The 15,065-nt window shown below is 55.3% G+C and overlaps 1 protein-coding gene across 1 annotated transcript; it reads left to right on the top strand.

The window, feature by feature from the left end:
• Positions 1 to 10,724: 10,724 nt before the first annotated feature.
• CAMK2N1 (calcium/calmodulin dependent protein kinase II inhibitor 1) lies at positions 10,725 to 14,270 on the top strand. The gene is made up of 2 exons (XM_036830094.1): positions 10,725 to 11,384; positions 12,954 to 14,270. The coding sequence occupies exons 1-2, from the start codon at positions 11,219 to 11,221 to the stop codon at positions 13,022 to 13,024; spliced, it is 237 nt and encodes a 78-aa protein (XP_036685989.1). The 5' UTR covers positions 10,725 to 11,218; the 3' UTR covers positions 13,025 to 14,270.
• The last annotated feature ends 795 nt before the right edge of the window (positions 14,271 to 15,065 follow it).

Raw genomic sequence — 15,065 nt, 5'->3', positions numbered from 1 at the left:
GTATCAGGTATGTTTCTAAGATTTAGGGCGAACTAGCAGGGGAGGCTATATTACCCCTTTTTTTAAAAAAATGGGATTTATTTATTTATTTATTTATGGCTGTGTTGGGTCTTCGTTTCTGTGCGAGGGCTTTCTCTAGTTGCGGCAAGCGGGGGCCACTCTTCATCGCGGTGCGCGGGCCTCTCACTATCGCGGCCTCTCTTGTTGTGGAGCACAGGCTCCAGAAGCACAGGCTCAGTAATTGTGGCTCACGGGCCTAGTTGCTCCGCGGCATGTGGGATCTTCCCAGACCAGGGCTCGAACCCGTGTCCCCTGCATCGGCAGGCAGATTCTCAACCACTGCGCCACCGGGGAAGCCCTATATTAACCCTTTTCACAGCTTATGTGATTTGCTCAAGGCTATCAGGGTCTGACTATAAAGCCCTTTGCCTTTAGTCACATCGAAGCTGAGAGGCTAAGAGGGGAAATTGTTCAAGTGACAACTGAGTATTATAGACACACAGCGTTTTCGAAGCCACTCAGCACCTTGACAATCACCAGTCACATCCCCTGGTTTTATAGACCGCAGGTTGAGGCTTATCCTGGTGGAGCAGGAGCCAGAAGGCAGGTCTTTGGAATCCTAATTCATTCAGAATGGTGATGGAAAATTCAAAAAGCAAACAACATGACAAACTAGGCCAATCTCTGACACCCTTTGCAACCCTGGTCCTAGGCTGGCTGTGGACGGATCTGATGCAGATGGTCCCGCAGGGCCTCGCGAATGCTCAGAGGAAGAGGCTGTCAGGTTTGGTATCCTTGCTGGGCATTTATTCATCTCAGAGACATTTTCTAAATGTGTATTCTGTGCCAGGGGATGCAGAAACAAATGTGATGCAGTCCCTTTGGGACAGATGGGTGACTCGACTGTTGGAGTGTTTGTGGTTCACAGAATATCGCAGCTGGGATGGCCTTTGAGATTAGCCTGGTTAGAGCAGATTCCCTGACCATTCAAAATAAAGCAACCAAGGGCAGGGTATCACTGCCGAAGGGGAGCCAAACAGAGAACACCTACCCCACAGATCCTAGAATGATCTATTTAAAACACCAATCTGACCACGTCCCTCTTCTGCTTGAAGTCCTTCCCCAGGCTCCCTGTCCCCTCAGGGTCCAGCCCTGGTTCCTCCAAGGCATATGAAGGCATGTGACCCAGCCCTTGGCCACCTCTCCAAGCCTCTCCATATCCGTCTCTCTCACACTTGTGGCTCCAGCCACACCGAGCCGATGAGCTTCCTTAAACACGTCGCTGCTCCTGCCTCCTAGCCTTTGCTATTGTCGAGTCCTGCCCCTGGCATTCTGGTCCTTTCTTCACCTTGCTAACATCTCCTCACCCTTCAAAACTCAGCTTTAGGTGTCCTCTCCAGAAAACCCTTCCCTGACTTTCCCCAGCCAGGCGGGGTTAGGTGCCCCTCCCCTGAGATTACATAATCCAGTCCTATTCCTGCTCTGAACCCATGTCTTGGGCAGCAACTGTATCTTATTTCTGCTCCAGCACAATTTTTTTAGGTCATCACTCTATACTCCTTAGAGCTAACGTTAGGGCTTGCTCTTTGCTAGGTACCGGCGGAAGACTGGACGTGATCAATGTCATTTAATCCTCACTGTGAGCTATGTGTTTGTATTATTCTTACTTTAAAGAAAAAGAAGTCAAGGCCCAGAGAGGTCAAGTTGCTCAAGCACCCAAGAAAGACAGGATTTAAGTCCAGGCAGTCTGACTCCAGAGCCCGAGCTCTTAACCACTGAAAGTACATGGAATGAACGAGAAAACCAGCGAATGAGATAGTGGATGTGGGGCCAGCAATCCTGGGAGGCTGCCTGTGGGAGTTGGTTTTTGGACCAGAGATGAGGGTCATGGCCTGGTTGTAAGGAACAAGGGAAGGGCCTCTCTGAGGGCCTGGATCCAAGATGGATTGTGTAAGAGAAACATCATGTCCAATGACCTGCCCAGAGCTTTGAGGGCTCCACACAGGCAAGTCAGGACAACATCATTGCGTGGTGGTAAATGGTCTGGACTGGGAGCCCAGAGGCTGCCTTTCTCTCAGGTCCTGGCTCTGTTGCTGTGTGAACTTAATGGAGTGATGTAACCACTCTGGGCTTCAGTTCTGTCTGTAAAAGGAGCAGATTGGATTAGACGCTCCCCAAGGCTCCACTCAGCTCTGCCATTTTGCATGTCTGTGACACAGCGAGTGGATGAGTATGGAGGGAGGGCAGTTTCGAAGCCCTGAGGTGAAGACCCTCTTCAGGCGAGCTGCCTGCCGCAGACGCAGACCCACGTTCCCAGAAAGCCAGGGAGATCAGCACATTTTCTCTCTAATTAGATAGTGTTAACTTATCAATTTTGAATGAGCTAAGTTTCCATGTACGATGTCCTGAATCGCTCCCCGGAGTGCTCATTAGTCATTTCTCTTGCAGCTGCTGCCTTATTGTTTTTCAGATGCCAGCCGAGGGACCTGGCATTTCCCTTCCCCGAGAATGGGGCACGTGAGGCCAAGCCAGGGACACTGGCACTGGTCAGAGGGGCTGCCCAGGCCCGGGGGAGGGCCCTCAGCTCTTGACCTTTACCCTGTGTCCCTGCCAGAGCCACTGCCTCACATTAGGTGCCTCAAATCCAGATTCCTCTGGGATTGGGCTATGACCCTGGAGGACCACAGCTGAACTCAACAAGCACTTATTAAGTACCTAGTGCACCAGCACCTTGTGTCTTGAACCTGAAGGGTCTCTAGGCCGGGGAGAGCTGGGTACATATGAAGTCATACTAATATTAATGTCCAAATTGCCATAACTTCATCCCTCCCACCCCCTCATGGTCTTCCCTGGTGTTTAAGGTGCTTCATAGGATGGGGCTTCATTCATGCTTGCAGTAAGTTGGCTCATAGTCTGCATTTCTTCCTGCCCTTCCCCACCCCAGGGCTTGTGATGGGAGCCCTCTAATGCTGCAATCTCTACCATGACCTCCAGGTGGCGCTGTGCTCCTATGGTTGAGGCCGCTGGAGGCCTTGCGGGAGAAACTGAGGTGGCGCTTCCGAGAGCCGGTGCAATTTTCTCTCTCCTGAGGCATGGGGCACAGGCCTGAGAGAAGAGCCTGAGAAGGACCCTGAGCTGCTGATCCCAGGTCCCGCGCACAGGCTGGGAAGGGGAGAAGCAGGAATGTTCTCTCTAGTTCCTTCCTGTCTCTAACCAACACACCAGGAAGCCAGGTGCAGATGTGAAAATTCCGAGAAACCCAGAAAACTCAGGGGAAAAAAATCCCGCATTTCTCTCCCTATAATTTTCCAGGCATTCACATCTTTAAATATACTAACCATGATTTCTTTCAACAAAAAATGAGACATGCATAATGCATCACATGTTCTTAAAATACCCAGATGACTTCACACTGGTAAAGGAGGCTTAAAAAAATTGAATGGCATAGATTTTGATTTTCTCCCCAGAAGCTTTCTCTTAGTGGAGAAATCCTGCTTCTCCCAGCCTGGCCTGCTTCCCTTGCTGTCCTCTCCTCTGCCCTGTCTTTGCCTTCCGCCCTCCCTCCTATGTGTCAAGTTTCTCTGTCTCCTTCTCTGCAAGGAAAGAGAACCGGGAACTGCTTTACTTGGCAGTTCTGCCTCTCATCTGCCGCTGTTTGCCTCTTGTCTTTGAGTGTGCGAAAGTTTCTTCCTCCGCGTGTGGATCTGTCTTCCTCTCTGAGGCTTTTTTTAGCTTCTCTCCTTCTGTTGGATTCTGTCTGTGAGTCTGTCTCTCCTCCCATCTTTCTCACCTGCACCTGGCTCCTCCCCTCCCAGACGGGTCTCTCCTCTTCCGGATCCCCTGCTCAGCCCAGGTTCTGGCAGGGCAGGGTGCGGAGGGCCTCTGTGCCCATGCAGTGGCTGCTCTTCCAGCTTCTACCCTTCCTACTACACAGGAAGTTCCTCTTCTAGGAAGAGAAAGCCCTTCTCTCCACCCCTGCAGGCCCTGGAGGGCTTTGGGCAGTGGGACTCACTGCATGAAGCTGTCCCTTCCTGTTATCCTAGTGACCCAATCAGCATCTCATCTGATCCTCCCAATCTCCCCTTGAGGCTGATCTGGTTACCCCCACTTTACAGCAGAGAGGAATTCTGGCTCAGACAGTGAAGTGACTGCCTGGAGGTCACACAGGTAAGAAGGGGTGGAGCTGGGATTGAACTTCTGATTTACCCTCATCTCACTTGCTGTCACCAGCTCCAGTGGACAGAGCTCTGAGCTGGTTCTTGGGAGACCTGGGGTCTCGGTCCTGGCTCTGTTTCCAATTGGGCAGCTCATCTTTCTCGTTTGGGGTTGACTTCTCCCCACCACGCAGTGGGAAAATACCCCTCTCTGCTCTGCCAACCTTACAGATTATCACGGATATCAAATGATATTGCATCCGTGGGGTGGGGACGTGCTTGAATAACATCGTGTGGGAACCCAAGGGTCCAGAGCATGCCCAGTCCCCTCGCTGGGAACCTGAGCTCAGAGGTCAATGGCCACGTCGTTCTGTCCAGGGTTGAGCCCGCACAGGTCTGACCCCAGGTTTGAGGGAGAGTCAGGGTGAGGGCCCCTGGGTTTAAGGTGTAAAAATCTCTTCTGTTGTCACAGGATACTGGTGGGGAGTGTCATGTATGGGATCCAGTCCTGCGTTCTTTATCTGAAGGGACTTTGGGGTTCAGAAATCCCCTGGAAATTGCATACACACAATTTTCTGTATCTGGGAAAGAGAATCCATCTCTTTCATTAGATTCCCAGAGAGGTCCTCAGCCTGCAAGAGGCTTGGGCAGTGATTTACATCTCCTCAGTTTGTGGGTAGGTGGAGATGCAGAGACTAGAAGAGGCTTGTCCCTGGTCACCCGACTCCCAGGTGTCCTCAGGGAAGTGGTGTCACCCAACAGTTGAGAGCTCGGCCTGGAGTCAGACCTGCTGCCTCTCCTGGGCTGTGCTGCTTTGGGTTCGTCACTCAACTTCTCTGGCCTCAGAGCCCCTAAGGATGACCTAGAGAGAGATGACAATCACAGCCACCTTCTGTGGTTATCAAGTGTGGATATGTATTCCCAGGGCGTGGGAAGCTCTTCATAGAGATTGGGTGGGAGAGTGGCAGTCAGAGGGCTACCTTTTCTGAGCTTGATGGACTAGCTCCTCCTTAGTCCCCATGAGCGGTCACGATTTGCTTAGCTCATTTTCTGGTGAGGTCAGGGGCTCTTCAGTCAGGGGACTTTAGGCCTCTCGGGAGCCTGGGTGGGAGAAACCTGGCATCCAGAGCCCAGGCTCTGCAGCCAGACCACGGTCCCCAGCCTCCTGAGCCTCCACCATCTGTCCATGAGGCTAGCATGGTACCTGCCCTTGTCTGCACCCCTGCGCCGCCGGGGTTGTGCCGACACGGCCATGGTGCCCCGCCTCTCGGCTCTCCTCTCCTCCCGGCCTGGGCCTGAGTGAGGCAACTGTTTCCCAGGGTGACGTGGAGCCCCAGCACCTCCCACCTGCTCGTTCTGGGCTGGTCTCTCAGAGGTCCTAGGACCACACCCCACCGCTGTCCTCTGTGTGAGGATGTGCAGTGACTCGGGTGGGGGGAGGAGAGTGCAGTCGGGACACCGGTGACCCCCTCTCACGTCCTGGTGAGATTAAGTTCCTCAGCGCCCCCCAGGTGTCCTCACTATTTCTGAAGTTTTCCTAAAGAGCTCATGGGACTCTCACTTTGTGGGTTATTGGTATAATAAAATCTTTTAAAAAATTACCCTCTGATCTCTTTATTTTAAAGGAACCCAGCAGACTGCATCGTTGAAAAAAGCCCTTTTATTTTGTGACTGATTGTGTGTGTGGCTGGAGCTTCCCTTCAGATACAGCCCCGAGCTACAGTGAGAAGCAGGGGTGTGAGACCCTGAGCAGGAGACCTGGCTGCAGCCCACCCCATGGGCACCCCTTTCCCCACCTGTGATGGGAGGAGGTGGGGCTAGATGAACTCTAGGGCTGGTTTCATGCGGAGGCTTCTAGAACTCTGGGCATTCTTTGGAGACCCTCCGGGGAGCATGAGGGGCCCAAAGGGGGGCGTCCTGAGCCCCTATCTCCCCAGCAGCTTGCCCTTTATCTACTTTTTATCTCTGGAGGTTCCTTGTAAGATTTTATTTGAAGAAAGGGTCTTGGTAATTAAATAAACAAAGCAAACTTTTGGGGGGAAGGGCTCTGCCTGCCACAAAAGTCCTGCACAACTGTTTGCTGAATGTAGGGAAGGTGAGTGAACTATTCTTGGGTTGTTTCTTGATTCTAGGTCTGAGCCACCCCCAGTCGGCTAACATGCTTTTCTCTCACTGTGTGTGTGTGTGCCCGTGTGTGCGCGCGTGCGCAGGTGTGGTGTGGAGGTGGGTTACAGAGGCCCCGCCTTTCAAGGCGGGTGGGGAATGGGCTGCACCCAGGTTCCAGTCCCCGAGGTGAGGGGCGTGGGGGTGATGTGGGTTTTTACCTGGCCTGGCTCAGAGTGGTAGTTCCTTTCTGGAGGCCACTTAGACTCTCTGGAGGTGACCAGGTGGCCGTTGACACAGCACCGCATCCTGGCCTCCCCTGCTGGGCCATCGAGGGTCTGAGCCAGTCCTGGCAAGGCTCAGCATTCCCAGCGCTCCGCCCCATGGGTTACTGGGCCTGAGCTGCCAGCAGATGCCCTGCACCCAGGGCTGAGACACCACCATCTTCTCTAAGTCTCACCATTACTCTCTGATGCCATGGCCCGTGACTCAGTTTCCCTATCTGGGTAGGAGAGAGGGGAAGGGAATAAGGGGAGCAAATGCATGCGGAGCATCTGTTTTATGCGGAGGCCCATCTGGGGCTGACTTTCCCTTTTTCTATCCCATCGACACTAGTGCAGGGCTCAGGGCACAGCAGGGCCTTGCAAATATGTATTTTTAACCCTGGAACATCTGTGCTGAAAGGGCTCACAGAGATGGTCCTGTCCTGTGGTTCTCAATTCTGCAGAGCCCCAGGGTTTGGTAAAGGAGATTTCAGGTGAGGTTTGAAGGAGAAACCCCCCACCTTTGCCTCAAGCAGGTTTTATCTACTTTAGATTTGAGAGACCTGGTTGATTTTGCAGCTGAAAAAAATGTGATTTTTCTCCAAGTTTCCCATTTTGTGATGTAGAGTCAGAGGCTTAGAGGAGAGAATCAGCTTATTCAAGGTCACAAAGAAAGTCAATAGGTAATAATAATAACTACGTTTACTGAGGACTTACTGTGTGCCAGGCATACGATACATGTATAATCTCCTTCCCCAGAACAAACCACCGAGTAGAAATCATTATTACCCCCATTTGACAGATGAGGCAACTGAGGCACGATGAGGCGAAATAACCACAGAGTTAGGAAATGACAGAGTAGGAATTTGATCTTGGCTGTCCCAGTGAAGGCCACCCCCTTCACCCCGGCCTACTTCACTAGACTGTGTACTGCCAGGTTTCCTTGATGGGTCGTGGGGAAAGTGGTCTCCACTCCTGCCTTACTTGGTCCGTTCCTCCATCTGGACCTGGCATCTTCAACACAGCCCTGGGCATCTGGCTCACAGCCACCCTCTTGGCTTGTGGGGTAAGGCAGGGATGGAGCCCCAGGGTACCTGTGTGCATCCAGGTCTAGGGCTCCAGAATAAAGCGATGGCCCACTGAAGGATGAACAAATGGAGGACTGAGTGAGGCCTCTGAAATGGAGACAGTTGGGAGCGGTAGAGATGGAAGGAATACCATACTGACTCACACTTTCCCTTGCAGAGCTTCTGTGTGCCCTTGGAGGCATCACTTAACCTTCAGGAACCTTGTCTGTAAAATGGGTCTGACTGTCCCAGTCCTGCCACTTCTGGAGGCTAAAGGGAGCCTCTAGGAAGGGAACAGTCATGGAAATGCCTTTCTAACAGTAAAGTGCCATGTGCCTGAGAGGAATGTGTGGGTAAGGGGGTGGGTATTGAGTTAGGAAGGTGTGTTGCTGCCACCTTTAACCTTATTTGGAACAAGGAAAGGTAAACATACAAACAGATGGGGTGTAAAACCCAGCTTCTCTTTTTGCTCTCACTTGCTGTGTGTGCAGGGATTCGTCAGCCTTCTCTGTGCCTTTCTGCAGACCTTCAGTACAGCAGGACTGTGGTAGCTACTCAGCGTGAACACTGCTTTGTTACTCGGCAGTAAAGAAGGAGCCAGAGGAGTGTGAGATGAGTGGGGTGGTCTCAGCCCTGCACGCTGTCACCACTGCTGGGTGTCCCCTATAGGGGCCTGGAATCACAGCTGGGAAAAGTGGCTTCTCCTGGTTCCATCACTAGCCTGTGACATCGGCAAGTCACATACTCTTTCCGCTAAGGGTTAAACAGGGATGCACTGTCTCCTCTTTCTACCTCAAAAGGTGTTTATTTTGAGAAGCAAGGTCAATAATGGATGTGAAGATGCTTTGGGGTGTGGTGGGGAGGAACAGAAAGACTGATACAAATGTAAGAGCTTCTTGTAACTATCGTCCTGCTTGTTATGCTTTTGTTTTCTCTTCCAGCACTTGGCCTGGTGTTAACCTCGAAGCAAACACTCTATAAAACCTTAATGAATGGAGACAGGCTGCTTGTGGAGTGGAGCAAAGGAGGCCGGAGACCTGCTGCTACTGCCACTGACAAGCTGTGGGATTTGGAGGAAGCCCCTGACCCTCTCTGGGCTTCAGTTTCCCCATTTCTAAATGAAGGAGGTTGGACTGGGTCCTCCTTAAGGATCCTCCCAACTCTGACGGCTCTGAAATGGGAATGAATGAAGTGCTACTGTTCTTTCTTCCTCATTATGTCATTTCGCAAATGTTTAGTGTACCTCCGTGCTCAGCCAGGCCCCGAGAGCCTGATGCTAGCTAGCCACATGCCCCATTTTACAGCTGAGATCATGGAAGTTCAGAGAGGGGATGTGACTTGCCCAAAGTCACACAGCTACCAAATGACAAGGCTGAGATTCAAACCCAGGCCTGAATCCAAAGGTCATGCCTAGTCCATCTGCATCCCGGTTTCTCAGCCCCTTCCTCCCCTCTCCCCAAGGTGCCTGGCCTCTGGAGGCCAGGGATCCCCTTTACACAGTTTGGGGGAGGGGCTGGGCTGGCTCCTCTTAGGCAGCCTCTCTACCAGATGTTTTGTCACTAAAAACACCTCCTCCACTTCCCTCCAGCCCACCACTCACCCAGAGTCCTAGATTTATGGTGCGAGTGAACCTGAGGATGCTCTTTCGCTATTGGTGGGACCCCTTGCAGGGCAGCTGGTGGAGCCAGTTGAGACTCACCAGGGGACCAAGATGTGTTTCCTTGCCCTGCCTTCAGCAAACTGCATGACCTTGGGATGGCTGCCTCTTTCTGCGGTCAGGCTGGTCCTGCCGCGTGAAGGCGGTCTCCAGGGGGAGAGCAGGTGCTGTCGGCTCTGGGCGAGGATAACGAGCCCTCCTCGCGCACCTTGCCCCTTCGGAGTTACCATCTGCTCGGCAGACGCGCCTCCCAGGACCCTGGGGCTGCCCCAGGCTCCCTCCCGCGATCCAGAGCCCTCTCCTCGGCTCAGAAGCCTCAGTCTCTCCCCAGGCCTCGTGGCAGTTGCTGGAAGGGAGGTCCCCGAGGGCAGAGAGCTGCAGGCCCGGGACGTCCCCGGCAGAGGCAGTGGACGCCAAGAGCCGGGCATCCCTGGCGAGCCCGGCGTAAGAAGGCGCTCCCCGCTCTTCGGGGAGGCTGGGCTGCCCCTCCCCTCCCCCCATTCACCTCCACCCCGAGGCCCCGCGGGAGCCCGAGTCGAGAGCCCTGGCTGGGAGCAGGGCCTTCCAGGGCGAACCGAGTGGGAGAGGGAGAGTGTGAGGCCCAAGGGGCCGGGCCCTGAGAGTCTAGAGTGGGGCGCAAGTGTGATGGGGGCAAGGGGTTCCCCGGTTGGCGCCGGCGGGGGAGACCGTGTCCGAAGGTCGCCGGGTGCCCTCCGACCTCTACCCCAGCATCTGGCCTCCGGGGAGACCTGCATCCATCTGTCCTTCCCCGCGTGTGCGTCGTAGGTCCCCCTTCCCGCTCCCGGAATCCCCACTCCCCCCCAGCTCCCCGCGGGAGGCAGAGCCGGCGGCAGGTCCCGCGCGGAGCCGCCGCGTACCGGCTCGGGACCCGGTAAACACCCCGCGGGAGGGGGTGCGGGAGGAGGAGGCGCCCGGAGGCCGCCGGGCCGGGGCGGGGCTCACGGGGGGGCCCCTCAGCGCGGGCGGGACGCGGGTGCTGGGGGCGGGGGCAGGAAGCTAGCCGCGGCCCGGGCCGGCCTGCGCTGCCCCATGACGTCGCTCGGCTTCCAGGGATCTGTCCCCGCGGCCCGGGTCCCCTCCCCCCCGCCCTCCTCCTGCCCTCCCCCCCCGGGCCTCGCCTCCGCGCCGCGGCCGGCATTTCTCGCTCGCAGCTCGCCCGCGGGCTGGCTCTCGGTCCCGGCCTCCTCCTCCCTCTGAGACTCTCCTCCTTCTCTCTCCGACCCTCTTTCTCTCTCTCCCCTCTGCCTCTCCGACCCTGATCTAGTCGTTCCCTCCGCCCTTTCTTCTCCTCCCTCTTGCCTTCCTCTCTCTCTTTCGGTCGATTCCCCTGCCTCTCATTCTCTCTGTGTCTCTGCTTCTCTCCCCGTTTCCCTCTCGGTTTCTCTCTTCCCCCTCCCTCCCTCCGGGCTTCTCTCCCCCCCCCACCCGTGCCCTCCCTCCACCCTCGCTCCCCTCCCCCTCCACCCCTCGCAGCCCAGCCGCTCGCAGCTCCCCAGTCAGCCTCCCCGAACCAGCGCCGCCGCCGCCCGCACTCGCCGCAGGACCGAACCGCCCGGCTTCCCGGGGTGCGCCCTCCTCGGCCCCGCGCCCTCGGGGCTCGCTGGCACAGCCTCCTCTCCCGGCTCACGGCCCGCCCGCCGGCCCGGCCCCAGTCAGCGCCCGAGCGCGCCGAGGATGTGAGTCCTTCTCGCCTCTGCCGGAGCAGCAGCCACTCGCGCGCCGCCGAGCCGGGAGCGCAGCGCCAGCGCAGCCTCCGGGCGCTCGCGGGGTCGCTCGGCCGGCTGCGCGCTCCTGCCCCAGCGGCGCCCTCCGGCCTCTCGCCGGCGCCAGCGCCGCCGCAGCCCGCGGGCCGTCCCCGGCCGGCCGTCCCCGGCCCCAGCGCCGCTGACCCTGTCCGCCGCGGGCGGGGACGCGGGCGGAGGAGGTGCCGCCGCGGAGCCCCCGGACGCGACCATGTCGGAGGTGCTGCCCTACGGCGACGAGAAGCTGAGCCCCTACGGCGACGGCGGCGACGTGGGCCAGATCTTCTCCTGCCGCCTGCAGGACACCAACAACTTCTTCGGTGCCGGGCAGAACAAGCGGCCGCCCAAGCTGGGCCAGATCGGCCGGAGCAAGCGGGGTGAGTTCGCGGCCGCCTCCCCCGACACCCATTTCCCGGGCACCCAGGCCTGGCGGAGGTTTGCGGGGTTTTCCCGCACCCGGGAGCCCGTTCTGACCCACTAACATCTCATCGCGCAGAATTGGGGGGGGGGGGATCCCGCACTGCGGGTTCAGCTCCGGCTGGCCTCGGGAACCCCTCCCCCTCAGCCAGATCCTCGTTGGGGTCACCCAGGGGGCGTGGCTGCATCTCGCTGCAGCAGGGGCTGAAAGGTTATACCCCGGTCCCCAAAGTTTGATTTTTGATTTATACCCTGCCCCCGCCCCTTTTGCGCCCCTTTTGCGCAGTGTAGTAGCAGCTGCACTCGATCTACAAGCCGGGGGGGGGGGGGGCCTAGGGCTCCCCAGGGAACGGCGTGGGGAACTGCGGGGGGTCAGGGCCGGTTCCGGCGGGGAAGGCGAGGGGCTTTCGGATCACACCGGCTTTTCATTGTTCCTTGGCAGGGGGAGGGGGTTTGCCGAGCCTGGACGCTCGGCGCAGGAGCTGGAAAAGCCCCGGAGAGATTGGGACGCGCAGGGGCTCTAAGAGGAGCTCCAGAGCCGCGGGGACAATGAGAAAGACCGATAGCTGCCGTGAGAGACTGAGACGCAGAGATAGGGAGGAAGGCGGAGGGGGGAAGTAGCGGGGAGGCCGAGATGGGCAGAGACCGAGACAAAGCTAAGGAGAGAGAGAGTCAGAGCCGGAAAGACAGCGAGCCAGGGACGCAAGTCTGGGGAGGACAGAGAAGCAGCTGAAACAATGAAGGCGACCGACACCCCGGACACAGAGGGAGGCCTAGAGACCTCGACAGGTGACCGTCGCGCCGGGAGACTGATGGAGGGACCGAGGAAGGCGAGGCTAGGTAGAGATAGTGAGAGAGGCGAAGGACACAGAGAGGCAGATGCGGAGAGGCGGGCGAGCCACCGGCGGGCAGCGAAGGGAGGCTCCGACCTCTGTAGCGGCGAGTGCGGAGAGGCCAAGTCAGCCCGCTGGCAGCGCGGAGGGGGGCTCCCGGCCCAGGCGAGACCAGAATCCCCGACGGGCTGCGCGCTGTGCAACTGGCCCCTGGCGTCCCTCCTCGTGCTGCGCACCTCAGCACCCCGCCTCGGCTACCGGCGCTGCGCTCGGGGCACCCGGGAGGATCCCAGACCCGGAGCCCGTGGCTCCTCCTCCCCTCCCTCTCCCGCCCAGGAGCCTTTTTTCTAAATAAATGCGTCTTCCAGGGTGGGTGGGGGGCGGGGTGAGGACCAGGCCGGTGCGCGCCCAGGCTGCCGCCAGGGCTGCGGGGTTTGTGCCCTCTTGGCTTCCTCTTCTCCGGACCATGCTGGGACGCGGCCTGGGGGTGGGGGAGTGGTTCAGAGGAAAGCAGCAGAGGGACCCCCGGCTGAGCAGAAGAGGATGGGGGCTGTGTTAGCACGCGTGGAGACCCTTTCCCTCTCCTTTCCTTCCTCAGTCTACCCGCCCCTCCGACCCGGGCGTAAAGCGAAACTTAGGGACACCTGGCTAGGCCCAAGAGCGCTCACCTCTCCTTTTCTCCCCTTTTTTTTGCAGTTGTTATTGAAGATGATAGGATTGATGACGTGCTGAAAAATATGACAGACAAGGCACCTCCTGGTGTCTAACTCCCCTAAAGACAATGAGTTAAGGGAGAGAATAAGAATGAGAACGGCGATATCAGTTATTGGCAAAAAGCATGAAAAGAGAAAGCACTTTGAAATTTATCACTAGCTTGCTACCCACGATGAAATCAACAACCTGTATCTCGTGTCAGGCCGGGAGACAGATGAGGCCTGAGAAGGAGAAGGCTCTGGGCTCCTTTGCAAAGATAAAAATTTAAAAAAATTTTTAAAAAATTAAAAAAATCACTATATATATATACATAAAGAAATAAAAAGAGAAGTCTCAGTTGCAGCTATTTGTCAAAATTAATATCCATTTCTTTTTATATACAGTGAATATTGCGCAATTATAGATCTGGATTTTGAACCACTTAAATAATGAAGCAGCAACACCGGGTGTTTTGAGGTGTTGGCATTCTTCGCTGATTTGGCTGTTCCCAATGTTTACATTATTTAATCTTGCAAAAATGATTCTGTGCACTTGGATGTGAAATGCTGTCCAGTTTTATTTTTTTATGTTGTTATTCTTGGATGTACAAAGAAAATCAGAAAATGATCTCTATAGATATTGCATTCTATTTTGGTCATCTTTTGAAGTTATCAAGAATGTGTTTAAAACAAGACGGGAACTTTTCTAAGGAATCATACATAGAAAAAAATCGTCGCTTTATTTTAAAATGAATTGTAAAGCTTGTGTTTCTTTGTTGCTGCGAGCTATTTGCCCAAGTTAATGCAAATGAACACATTTTATATGTCAGGAAAAAAAAACCACACAAAAAACAAAGAAAAAAAAATGCTTGAGCTTTTTCTAACCCCTCCCTGCAGTCTGTTGTGTGAGCAGCCTTTTTCTCCTCTAATATTGTGTCAGTTTATTCTCTTTAATGGACTGTAAAAAAATGTAATCACAAGAGTGCCAAATATCTTGAAATGCCAAAAGGCATTTTGGTTTCTTTTCTTTTCCCTGTGCTCTGAGTCCACGTAAAGGAATGCTTGGAGTGTCTTTTTCTGTTATTTATAGGGGTTCTCTTAGGGCACACCAGCTGCCTGTTTTGCATGGTATTTGCAAAAATGCCTCTTGCGTGAGGAATCTTTTACCAGTTTTTGTTTGCAACTTTGGACCTCAAGAGGTTTCTTCCTTTCCCTACCCTGTTGCCTCTTTTCTTAATTCGATATTCTGTATGTTGCACCTTTAACCAGCACACAGGGCTATTTCTTCAATGTACAATAAAAGAACTGTTCCTGTGTCTCACTCCTCTCTTTTCTCGGCTTTGGTTCCGGGGAGCTTGCTTTTTGTCTGCTGGTTGCAGACGGGAAGGCGGGAACGGTAGCTTTGGTCTGTGAGGCAAAAAGGTGGTGTGGAGGCCACCGTGGGTTGGGCTCAGGTGATAGGAAAGAAGCTGGAGTGGCAAGGCCATCCCTGGAGGGCAAGTGCGTCCAGTTTGAATTTGCCTTGGGCTCTCCCTGCTTCCGTGGGGTGTGGGGAGAAGGAGGGCTGGTGTGCTGGTTGGCAGGGAGTCAGCCTCGTGAAGGGCAAAGTTTGGAGGCTGGCAGGCTTGGATTCAAATCCCAGCTCCTTCACTTCCTAGCTCTATGGATTTGAGCAAGTCCCTTCACTTCTTCAGGCCTCAGTTTCCAAATCTGTGAAGTGGGGTTAATGCAGCTCCTACCTCGAAGGTTGTAGGGAAGATTCACACAGCTCCCAGCACATAGTAGCACTCAGCATCAGATGCCCAGGTAATCCTTCATCATGGGCCACCCGTCCTCAAGGGCAGGGCTGAGGAGGACCTATGCTCTTTGCCCTGCACCTTTGCCTTCCGGAGTTCACAGGTCCTTCCTGGAGGGATGAGCCTGGTCCTCTGGGGCCCACAGCCCGATTTGATTTGTCTCAGGCTTCCCCAACTCAGCAGCCCTCCTCCAATCACCGCTTAAATAGTCTCGTTATGAAAAAAAATTCTCGGCCCCTTGTTGGGCTCAGGACAGTTAATGACAGTGGAGCAGGCCCCTGGGGGAGGAGGGGTTGGGAGAAGGATTTTGGCTGAAGAAA

Source organism: Balaenoptera musculus, chromosome 1 (genome assembly GCF_009873245.2).
Source record: "Balaenoptera musculus isolate JJ_BM4_2016_0621 chromosome 1, mBalMus1.pri.v3, whole genome shotgun sequence".
Taxonomy (NCBI): domain Eukaryota; kingdom Metazoa; phylum Chordata; class Mammalia; order Artiodactyla; family Balaenopteridae; genus Balaenoptera; species Balaenoptera musculus.
This window is presented reverse-complemented; position numbering and strand designations above follow the sequence as displayed.